Source organism: Rissa tridactyla, chromosome W (assembly GCF_028500815.1).
Source record: "Rissa tridactyla isolate bRisTri1 chromosome W, bRisTri1.patW.cur.20221130, whole genome shotgun sequence".
NCBI lineage: Eukaryota > Metazoa > Chordata > Aves > Charadriiformes > Laridae > Rissa > Rissa tridactyla.
In genome coordinates, this window is record NC_071496.1 from 22,056,761 (window position 1) to 22,069,190 (window position 12,430).

At 39.6% G+C, this 12,430-nt stretch overlaps 1 protein-coding gene across 1 annotated transcript in view; it reads left to right on the plus strand.

Annotated features, from left to right (window-relative positions):
• The first annotated feature begins 235 nt into the window (after window positions 1–235).
• The window catches only part of LOC128902047 (fibroblast growth factor 10-like), a 73,601-nt gene continuing 61,406 nt past the window's right edge, over window positions 236–12,430 (plus strand). Inside the window, exon 1 of the mRNA XM_054184374.1 lies at window positions 236–617. Within this exon, the coding sequence (XP_054040349.1) occupies window positions 284–617 (334 nt within the window). The 5' untranslated portion in view covers window positions 236–283. The remainder of the gene's footprint in view (window positions 618–12,430) is intronic.

The following is a 12,430-nucleotide window of genomic DNA, read 5'->3' on the forward strand; positions in this document are numbered from 1 at the left end:
GAAAAAGGAAAGAGGATTAAACACAACAACCCCCCCTCCCCAAAAAAACCCAACAGCTCTTTTTTCTGAGGGAGGACTCAAAGGATTAAAAGGCAGCAACTTCTGAGGTGATTTGTCCCCTGAGTTATGGATGTTGGTACACTTACTTCAGGCCAGATCAGAGCTCAGAGGGATCTAACCAGAAGCAGCAACCACCGGCTCTCCACTTGCCTTTTACCGGGTTTTACCCTTCCAGTATGTTTCATTTGATAAGACATTTTCCAGCGCCCAGAGTTTCAGTACAATGTGCAAATGGATACTGACAAATGGTGTCTCAGCCTTTTCCCACCTGCCTTGTTACTGCTTGCTGCTGCTCTTCTTGGTGTCTTCTGTGCCTGTCACCTGCCATGACCTCAGCCAGGACATGATGGCCCCAGAGGCCAACAACTCTTCTTCTTCATCCTCCTCCTTTCCCTCGTCCTTCTCCTCTCCTTCCAGTGCGGGGAGACACGTGCGGAGCTACAATCACCTCCAAGGAGACGTGCGCAAGAGGAAGCTCTACTCTTACAACAAGTACTTTCTCAAGATCGAGAAGAACGGCAAAGTCAGCGGCACCAAGAAGGAGAACTGCCCCTTTAGTAAGTACGCTGCCGGGCAGCGGTTGCTGCCCCCCACCCCGAGTGCCCCGGTCACGGTGGCGCGGCAGCCCCGGGCCCGGACCGCCCGAGTACCCTCCCTGGGGAGGGAAGGGGAAGGTGACGCCTCGGCGGGGAGGGGGCGCGGGGCAGAAATGAGATGGGGTGGGGTCGGCTCGTCCGGGACGCCGCTCCCTGAGAGCCCGTATCTGCAAATCTCTCCGGTTACATTTGTTTTGCAAATGGCTTCGCCGAGCAGTTTGTTTCTTTGCCTGGCAGAAGAGCAAATTAGAAAGATTTGTAAGGATGTGGCGGGGAGGAAGGGGGTGGGGGGTGGCATTGTCTCCGGAATCTGAAAATCATTATCCCCTGTCATTAAAGTGCCTTGACGAGAACGCTATATTGAAACAATGCATCCATTTCTCCCACACACACTCTTCCCCCCGAGCCGCACAAGAGCTGTATGCTCCGCACTCCCTCCTCCCCGAGCCCGGAAAACGGGGTTTTCCTTCGGGCTGGGATTTTGCCTGGGTTTGCTCTAGGAGCCAGTGCGCGGCTGCGCAGCCGCCGGTGGTAAGGCGATGCTCGTGCCTGCCGCGTCCCTGGCGTGCGCGCTGCGCCCTGGCGCTCCCGAACTACTTATTACTCACTCCGTTGTAAACATCTGGGGCTGGATTCGCACAGACCTCACACGCATTTCATTGTCTCTCAGGTTGGTTTTTTTTTTTTGTGGGTTTTTTTTTATTATTTCAAATTAAAAGTCATATGGCCGTTTCCATGGCTGCAGTTTCAAGCTTTCCTGTAGGCTTTTAGTAATAGCATGCTTCTAGTAATGTATTTTTGGCTGTCAGTGCTAGAAATGTACTTTTTTTTCTAAAGTTTTCCTGCCTGTGCAATCTCAAATTGAAGTAACTGTAGTAAATCACAATATATTGCATTGTAATTTAAGTGACTGCATCCCACTATAGGAGCATGTTGAAAAAGCTCTGTTATGCAAGTGTTGGAGGAAACTCTCTAACTTGCTGCACTGGTAGAGAGCTGCATTTTGGTTCTTGGACTGTCTTACATAAATCTAGATAAACCTGGGGATAAATCTTCTGTTAAATTAAAACAACTTAAAGTAACTTAAGTAGATCCCTTGTTAGCTAATGCGTAAAGTATTGAGTACTTGAGCAGGTTGCCATGCTGTAAGATAGACATTGCTGTTAATTCCACTGTATTTTTATTAAATAACCATAATATAGGCTTGCAAACAGGGAGGAGAGGGCTGCTGTATCGTATTGTCACTACTTCACTTGCTCCACCTTGCAACTTCATACTTTATCATGCAGTTAATATTTGTAAAAGCTTCAAATGTCAAAGCAACTTGTAATAAACAGCCAGATCCCTTAAACAGAAATGGCACTTATTTTATTATAGGGAAAAAGTCAATAAAACAAAAGCACAGCGCTGGGTGCATGACTCAAGTCAGAGGCACACCAGCTAACACTTCAACCATGTCTTATATACATTCAATATTGCATACGTATTCACTGTTTTAGGCAGAGTAATTGTTTATGATGATTGATTATCATTAGTCCTTTTTCTCTTCTATTTGTGTGTTTCCTTCTGACAATTGTTTCTGAGGATTGATGATCTTCAGCTCCCTTTTCCCATGCATGTGTTTCCTTCTGGTAGGATCGATTATCATCAACTCCCTTCTCCTATGCATCTGTTTCCTTCTGTTAATCACTTGTGGAGTCTTTTGGAGTTCTCTTTTGTTTCTCTCAGATGTTTTTCTTCATAGCTGCTGTTAGTTATCTTTGAGGTTTCTCATGTTTCCTAATTTACTAAAGGTTAGTTATCCTTATAAGTCAAAGATTTATAGCCTTGTTATTATGGCGAAAGCCAACAATACCTTCACTATTTTTCACAAACTGAATCCTACTACCTCTCTTTATATATTTCATAGAAAGCCAAATTCTTGAAAAGAAGAGCTATATGATGAAGGCTTCACTTTGATGAATTTGTGTGGAACTAGGTCCTAGCACTGTATTTCTTAGATTACTTTTATTTGTGGAGGAGGACAGCATCATTCCCCTAAAATGGGATTCTTAAAGCTTTGTGTGCATCTCTGAACACCAAGCCATTCTATACAGAGTATCACTGCCAAAAAGGCTTTAAGGGGCCCAATAGTGTACTCAGAGAAATAACTACTCATCTGAGCAGTCCCACTTAGCCAGCAGAACTGTTCAGTGAGTAAAGTTGCAAACATGCATGAGCTTCTGCAAGATCTTGCCAAGAAGAGGTAGAATACACTGAAACGCACATATACATCTTTCTACTCTTTCAGTCTACATGCAAGAACAACCCCCTGTAACTATAGGGTGTGATTTTTATTTTTTTTTTTTAAATTTCCCTAGTTTTCCAGGCAGTGCATCAGAAAGAGAATTTGCATTCTTGGTGATGTCATGGTTATTGTCACATCTGCAGAGTATCTACTGAGAGAGAGAAAAATGTAATTTTTTTTCATATAAATGCAAGCCAATGCCATTATTATACGTAGCTGTATCCTGTCCCTCAGGTTTACGTCCATGAAGAAAAGACTCATGTCTTAAAACTTGCAACTTGCTAACCACACATCACGAAGTCAGACGTAGTATACAACTTCTTTAAATACAAAACAATTAGGATCTTGCTAGCAGAAGATAGGTCAAACAGTTGTATGTTCTCCTTTAATAGCCATTATAATTTGCACTGGGAAATTGTATTTTCTGTAAAAGCACATAGGCTGAGACCATTTAAGTAAATATTTACTGTGCTTTAATTTCAAGGGTGTCTGTGTAGCAAAATGTTGCAAGTGATTCACAAAATCTATGCTTTTCATAACCTCACATGTAGCTGTGCAATCAGAACACCACTATAATTCCCAGCTGGACTGATTCCATGCAAATATGTGGTATCATTAAGGTAGTCTAAAATATGCAATTACATGCAAATAAATTTCTGCCATACATAAAGGGTTAGCCAGCCCACTAAACTGTAGCCTGTTTAACATTAAAGGCTATTTAATCTCTAAATTCCTCTTTCAAAACCATACTTTCCTAAACAAATAATAGTGACTATTGACACACAAGACTTTGTTTGAAATATTCTAATTTGGGGGCTAATTTTCTTTTTCTCATATGCTAATGTTTAAAATTCACTTATGCTGCAGTAGCGCCTTATCCGTAGTGCTGTAAGATCATGATATGTTGTGTAATTAGACAATAGCTTTCATGGCTGGCTGCCAATTAAACCCTGTCAAGTAAGAACAACAATTGGAGAAAGTCAGAATAAACATTCAGAAAACAATTTAGTCCATGGTCTTTAAAATGGCTCAAGTAGCATTCATAGATTTGCTCTATAAATATTGCATTGAATGTACTAAATGAGTTTACTTTGGCAGATGTTTTCCAACTTGATCACTTGGAACTATTCCATCAGCCTTTCTCTACCTATAGGGTAATGGGAACAAAGGTGTCTTCTGACTGCTCTGTCAGGAGGCTGGGGGAACTTGCAGCATTTGGCATAGATGGAGGATGTCTGTCACTAGATAGAAGTAGGACACTTTTTAGGTCTTGTTTTATTGCTCCTTACATCTGGAGTTCTCTCCTCAAAATGAGACTAGCTCATCCCTCAGTACCAGAGCTGTGAAGTCCCTTGCTCCTGTTCTTGATAGGGCCATTTGCATTCATGAATAAGGACAGCTGTACTGCTTTCTGGTGACTTAGGTATTTGTGGGGGGAAAACAAAACCAAAAAACCTCCAAAGAGTAATTACAAAAGCTTTTGCTCCAACTTGAGATCTGGGCTGACCAAGAGGAGCTTAAACCATATGTAAAAATGGAGAGAAAACTGCACATGTGCAGATTCTGACTTTACTTGCACCCAGAAAGCTTTCTTGAAGCTAGTGAAACTCTTTGGGTTTAATGAACAGCATGCATTGGGCTACATGATATATGATAAACTGGTTCAGGAAAACTTGAACTTTTTTTTCAATTTTTAATTGACTTTTAAGGCAATTGTTAAGTGTTATGAAGAACACACTTCAAATTTACAGGACAGATCTTAGTAGCTGAAAAACAGTAACACAATATGCGATGCTTAATTAGCAGCAGCTAACCTGCAGTCTGTAGGGGAAGTTCTGTCTGAGCAAGGATTGCAGGGTCAGGCCATTATTTAGGTATGCATTTAGGGAGTGGAGTCTGTGTCATTGAGTCTGGATATTAGTGGGAAGAATTGCTGGAGTGATTCGTGCGGGCTTTGGACTAAGCAGTGCTGTGCAAAACCTACAGTAGATGGCAGCACAGCCACCGTCTGGTGTCACCTGCTCGAAGTAGGTGGACAAGAAGGGGATGGATCCTCAGCTGCGTGAGCTAATTTAGCTGAAGCAAAGCTAAAAGGGCTTACACCAGCTTAGAAGCTATTAATTTGCCTTCTGAGCATCCACAGTGGATTAATCCAAACAGTGCAAAGGCACTGCAGTTGCAGAATAAGAGTGTTTACTGGAGGAGCTAGCATGAAATGATTAGCTACTTCTCACAAACTAACCTATTCCAGGCTTTTCCCTGAGTATGCGATTACCTTTTATGCATAACTTCAGGATCTGCTGAAGTCTCTGATAGTCTTTGTATTTGCTTTAGTTAATATGGGATCAGATTAGCAACATAGTGACTAATAGCAAAAAAGTTTTGAGCCTCATTCTGTAGCCCAAAAGATTGTAAACCACCACTCTAATTGCTAGAAATGCTGAACATTACTACTAAGTGTTTTAAGCATGTGCTTATGTGTGACATATAAATACAGATTTATACTATATATTGGGTTATATACATAACAATAGCATTAAAAGTATGCTCAGTTTGATACTCATTTTTTTGATTATACCTCAGGTGTAATAAAATCATAAAGCTCAATAGGTACGCTAACCTCAGATGTACAGCTCAAACCAGATTAGAATACTTGGTAAAATATATTTTTCACTACTGAACATTTTTTTTAAGCTAGCTCTTTGGGGTTATCAGCTCTTCAGAAGCTGGTGTTTGTAAATTAATTAGAACTTTTCTCCATTTTTCTAAAGACTGATTAGTGGGTGTATGTGTTTTGTTGTTCTACTCTCCATAGAGATCTGGTTTAATTTTTTTACTGATTAAAAGAGACTTAAAGTAGGAAATAATACTGTCTTAGTGAAGTAATTTGATCTTAGGTTCTATAATATGAAATTTATATGTTCTTATGGAGATAATTTCTCACTTTAAGTCATTTTTTTTCCCCTGCAGAACTCAGTTACATACTTTATAATCAGCAGTATACAACCTTAGGTACTTAGGATTTATGAACATGGAAAGAATCATACTATTTAATGTCTACATGACACTCTCCTATTACCCTTAATGCATTCCTGCTTTGTGGACCCTCCATGCTGATACTGTAGCCCTGTCATAAAACTATTCAAAATATACAGTTGTAAGAAGTCTTTTTGTCTTCATAAATCTAACTTATAGCCACTTGCAAAAAAGAAAGAGTTAGGGGCAATTGGAAGTTTGTTCTTAAAACCTCAGAAGGATGAGACCAAGGGGGGCATATAGGCTTATAGATGCTGTGCTGCTTTTTTAATGGGAGGGTTCTCAGGTAGTGGCTTAGTCAAAGTTTCCCTTGAAGATGGCATTAACTGAGTGAACACTATAGAATGTCATAGGATAAAATCCTGTTTTGAAATAAGGCTTTTTAAGATGACTTTCAGATGTCTTTGAGCTGTGTGTGATGCCTTTTCACTTCAAATGTGAGTCAGATTAGATCCTACAGTAGGGGAGTTTTCTTCCCCAGAGCCTTTTATTTTGGAAAAAGAAAAACCCTCCTATGAGCAAATCTTGTTAATCTATGTGTCTTAAGTTAAAAATATTAGGTACCTGTATGAACATAGGACAACATCTCCTCTCATGGAGGATTCCTGACTTTTCCCCTGAGCAAGTAATATAATCACAGAAGAAAGGTTCTAAATAGGGAAAAACCTTCATAAACAATAATGTATTTTTAATCTTAAGCTTAATATTTGGGATAATAGAAATAGTGTCAGCAAAGCAGAGAAATAATTCAGTCAACTTGGGATTTGTTATAATACTCCTTTCATGGCCTGATTTTGTTTGTTCTCTCAGTTTCCTGAAGAGCTTTCTGAATCAAGCACTTACAGTCCCTTCTTCCCCAAAATAGCCCTTAGTTGAAACTTCAGTTTGCACATTTTGAACACTTGGTACCATTGCATGCAGTCACCATAAGACACTCAACTACCTTATCCTAGTAATCTGAGGTTTACCATCTAATTACCTCTGACATCTTGAACAGCATAAGTAGTTTGAATATTTATCAGCATTACCAACCAACATCAGTGTCACAGTTTGGGCCAGATTAGCCCATGACAAGACAACAGATGCTCTCCCCTACCTCTCACTCCAAGGAGAGGAAGAAGAGAGATAGAGTTATGAGTTTAGAAAAAATCTAAACTAATAAAATATTAACAATCAAATAAAGAAAATAATAAAATAAATACAATACACACAAATACATATAAAACCATTTCAAGCTCCCAGGGAGATATCACTTGCAGCCACTGGGAAAGTTCCAGGCCTAACTCAATGACAAATGGTAACTGGAATACACTTACCAGGATCAAAAGGCTGACAGAAGCACACACCACTAAAAAAACAAGCAACCTGATCCCTTTGATCCCTCAGCTTTTATACTGAGCATGGCACATGGGATGGAATACCTTATTGGTCAGTTTGGGTCACCTGACCTGTCCACTCCTCCCCACAGGTGTGACCCCTCCACAGGGTAAGCAACCAAGTCAGCTGACCCTGGTTGCCACAGCAACAAGTATAAGCAAGAGCCTCTCTCACTGAACAGAAAGTTGGCTTTGCTCTACCTCAAACCAGGACAATCAGCTTGATAAGACTGCATGAAGTAAGCTTTGCTTGCTTTAGGCTATGAAAACCAAATTATCAGATCAGAAATGGGGTTGTCAATATGAGCATATGTATGTTTCTTGGTCGGTAGGTATACTAGTACTGCTAGTTTAACTGTGTGTACTTCTCAAACAATTTTTCCTTCTTTTGCTTCAACAACTTATTTTGATGCATTATTTTAATATCTTGTAGCCTTTCATCGTTCAGATACTTCAATTGCAAAAAAGTAGTCAATTGTACTTGCAACCATTAGTTCTGTTAACTGGAAAGATCTTTTCCTAGCAGTATTAATTGCTTTTGTTGCTAGCGCCAGTTTGTTGAAAAAATGTCTCTGTTAGTTATAACATGGTAAAAAGGAGACAGGAAATGCTGTTATATGAAGTTTTGAAAAGTCAGCCTGGGAAAGCTCTCTGTCATTATGAATAAAATGAAAATATTCAAGGGGAGAAGTGAGGAGGAAGTGGTTTACACTTTCATCATTGAATGGATTGATATACTCACAGTGTCAGCTGTAAAGCATTCCCCTATTTTATAGTTAGCCTAAAGAATTATTAGCCTGTCCCCTTTCACATTTACTTCTAATCTGTCAGTAGTGTATATCTTCTATAGTTAAAGAGGAATTTTCACACACATCGAAGCTGACTTTCAAAAAAAAAAAAAAAAAAAAAAAAGGAAATGTTGAAACTACACCAAAAAGTTTCATTCCTTTTCCCCCTCCCCCCTTTCACAATTTCTAATGTGAAAAGGCTACAGATTCTAGAAACACAAATATTCATGAATTTTATATAAAAACAAAGATCAGATCTTTCATAAACCTTGATTTAGTAAAGCAATATGATGCCTACTCCTTTCATGGTGGAAAACATATGTGAAGGACAATAAACTTAGTTGGTTTTTGCAGCACCTGATGACTCCTCCTACATGGAGAGCAGAGGTGAAAATGGGGGGCCTGAGGAGGAGTCTAGTTGCTCTTCCTTCTTCTGCCACTGATATTAGAGGTTCAAAATATTGCCTAGAAATAAAGGAAATATAAGTTTTCTTTCAGGTTTCTGGTACACATCTGTGCAGCTATAGTCAGTGCATGTGTGGGACTTGGGGAGGGAATGCTGAAGCATTCAGGATGTTGTTTAATTTGAATTAAGGCATGGTGCTAAGTGGAAGTTGGGTGTAAATCAATGATATCGTGCCCCCATTAGAGGAAGGAGATGGGAAGTGTGACGAGTGCCAGAGCAACACTAGAAAGGATGATAAGAAAGAAATAGGGTCATGAGTAGGAGAGAAGTGGAGAGGGGCAGTAATGAACTGCTGGTGATATTGAATTGTCCTGTCTCATCTCACTGCATCATCAGTTTGCTCACAGCCTGAACTTATGAAGCCATTAAGGTGCCTGTTGAATTTGTCTAAAAGTCTGTAATTGGTGTTGGGATATAAACTCTTCCCACTCCCACCCTCAACTTGATTGTATCTTCTCTGACCCTATTCTAGAGATATTATTTGGTAGGTGCGCTGGCATTCTCTTCTTCAGATTATCCTCTTCAAGAGGATTAACAACCTGCTTTATTCCTAATGTCAAAGTCAGTATGGACTACTTGCAAGCAGAAAGGTGGGCAAACTTGCCTTTGGAAGTAATAAGCTAGTTACAAGCTCGTGTATTCAGTAACTGTTACTACAGTGAGCAAGGGAATATATGCTCTAGAATAAGATACAGGATGACTATTTAATATGAATTGGATTTTATAAGACTGCAGTTTTAGTGCTGCCCTTTCATACATTTTTATGACATTTTAGGAGATGCTACAGCTCTTGATGTTCACTGAAACAGTCTTTTGACTTCAACAGAACAAAGTTTGTTCTCTGTTTAGTTCCCAGATACTTATTTTTATCGTATGGTAGTATAAACCGTGTTGATTTGGAAATACCTCTCCCATCCACATGAAGTATCTTAGTACATGTGGCACCTGTCCCTTGGAGTCAAGGAAGGTAACAAAAACCTTGCCCGAACTTTAACCTTAGCTGACTTCACTGTGTCCTTCTCCCCTGCCTCAGGGGAAGGAGAGCAGTGCACATGGCCTGCGTTTTGATGACAGGACACCTTTCCTTTGTCAAAACTCTAGTGCTAATAACTGCAATACAGAAATTGCATGCTCACTGAGGATCCGTAGCTGCAAAATTAAATGGTAACATGAAAAGAAGCAGTAGAAAGTCTAGAGCTAACAGCATGAGCTGAGCTGTGTCTGCTTTTTGCTAGTCTGCTTCGAGGTCTAGTCCTGGTTGCTCAGCTAACTCTTTAGATGCTGAAAAGATAACCTCCTCCCGTAAGAGATACATGTGTGGTTTTCGTGCTACCCTTACCAGGTATCTGGGTCAGCAATAGATAATTTGGCCAAAGGGCTGTGCTAAGGCACCACCATGTGTAAACTGGAGCAGAAAGTTAGTACGAGCTGAGTTTCACCAGATGGTACAACCAGACATCCAAACCATTGCAAGCTCTTTAAATTATCAGTTTTCCTGATTCTGACAGAAATAGCTTGGAAAGTGAGTCGCATGTAAGAAATGGAAGGAAAATGTGATTGTTTCAGCTTTTTTCTTACAGGTGAAGATAGTGCATGAAGGCACGTGTTGCGCAAGTATGTTGATTATTACAAACAGTAATAATGTTAGCTTTTATTCACAGACCAGCATCACCTCTGCTTCCAAAGACCCATGAGCCCACACAAGCAATGACTCACTTCTTAGGGCAATGCATAGTTTAAACCACTTAAGCAGCCAAAACAAAATTTACTAAAGTTAGCAGTGGGAGGTGCAAATGATGCCCTTTCTGAGCCCCAAAAGTGGATTCAATTCAAGCAGTTTTGATGCTTCTTCTTGGGTTTTGCTGCTTCCCTTGGCTTTTGCTTTGTGGGCAGCCCTAGTCCTAGGCCAAGAAGGATGGAGGGAGATGCTGAGATCATGTAGACTGGCAATTCTATCCATCCTGGCAATGATGATGTTTCCTATTGCCAACATACTGTGGGAGATGCTGCAGGACAGGGGGACAATACTAAAAAAACCTCTCTGCTTCTAGTACTATATAGAGAAATGGACCATTTCTCTCACAGCTTCACGTGCCCAAGTAACCTGAGGAGTGGTAATTGGAACCCAATCTGTACATCCCATGGCATTTAGATTATGTAACAGCTCTATATTACTTAGTTATTCCTTGGTATTTCCTTTTCTCATATGGCATAAACCAGTCAAGAACAGTGACTGCCGATTGCTTCAAAGCTGATGATAATTGTGTATTAAGGAGCTACAAGACTGCCATTGCTAAAAACATTTTAAGACCACTGTATGGAAGACACAGAAAGATTACTATTAGTAGTAAATGCAGTGTGTAAAATACCTTGCTGTGTAGGGCTTTGGATGAGAAAATGCATTTCAGCAGGATGGTATACCTTACAGAACAACCTTTAAGGCTGCAACTAAATTGGTGGGAAAGAAAAGGTCCAATACCAGCATTCTTTGTTGGAGAGTTTGGGGATTTTTTGAACTTTAGAAAGGTTCTTAATGACCATGATGGATTTTTTTATCAAAACAAGACTGAAACACATAAGGGCTGGAATAATGACCTGGGACTGTAGGAAACTAAAAGCTCATGTCCTTCACCACAAGCTGTGAAGATATGGGCATAAAGGGAGCTGGGGGACTCTTCTGAGTTCTCCATACTCCTCCTGCTGATGGTCAAGCAACACAGAGGAGGAATTTACTTAAAGGGAAAAAGACTGAACAATTTGGCGTAAGGATAGTCTGTGGGAACTAAACTTTGAGTATAGGAAGTGCCATAAAGTGTTAGGTATTATGAAATATCAGATCCTATATATGTTTGTTATCTGTTGTACCCCAAAATTTATAAATGTATTTGACTCTAATCTCTCTCTGACTCTTTGCTGCTTATAAAATGAGGATAGTAATACTTCCTATGTGAACACAGGTGTTATGAAAGCAAATTATTTGTGAAACACACCAGTAACGCTGTGATGAATGCCAGAAAAAAAGCCCACCAGGAGAATAATAATTCTCTTTTTACAGAAAGGTTTGGATATAAGGAATAGCAAGGGTAGTTTTGTCCTCTTTATAGAATGGGAGAGTAAGATACTCCTTAAATATAGCAGAGGTAGTTTTTTCTAGTCAAAGGACAAATACCTTAAGATCCACATCCCCCCCTCCAAACGTATTCTATAGCTTCTCTTGCAAGCACTCTGTCAAGGTTACTCAACAAATTTGTTGCATAGCATGATACAAAAGTTAATAGTAAAATAGCTCCTAAAGAAACAGCATGGGTGTAGGTGCAAATTGGATCTGTCCTTCTGTCAAGCTGAGCTCTAGATCTGGTTTTGCTGCTTGACCATTATAGTTGAGAGATGTCAAAACTGACTTTGCTTCAAAGGTCTGAACATTAGGATGTTTCAGCTCAAGGATTTATATAATTTCCATGATTAAACAGTTAAAATATAATTGCAACTTCACTCTTTTCTCTTTACTGTCAGGCTCAAAGAAATTTGAGCATGATCCCCGCCTAATATTTATAGTATTTGGCCTTATTATACATTTTTGTGACTGCCTTAATTTCCCTGAAATGCTATCTATGTTGGAGTTAAGCTACTGGAATTATTTGTTTGGGTTTTATTTCTTTTCCTATCTTTTTTATTATTGATACTTCACTTTAGTGTCACGGACATTATTCTTTCAGTTTAATTTATTACAGTTACTTTTACATGTCACAACTTCTCATTGAAATGAAAGCCATCCCAGTTACAGTCTTTTCAACTTTAGTGAGAACACATATAATGAGGCT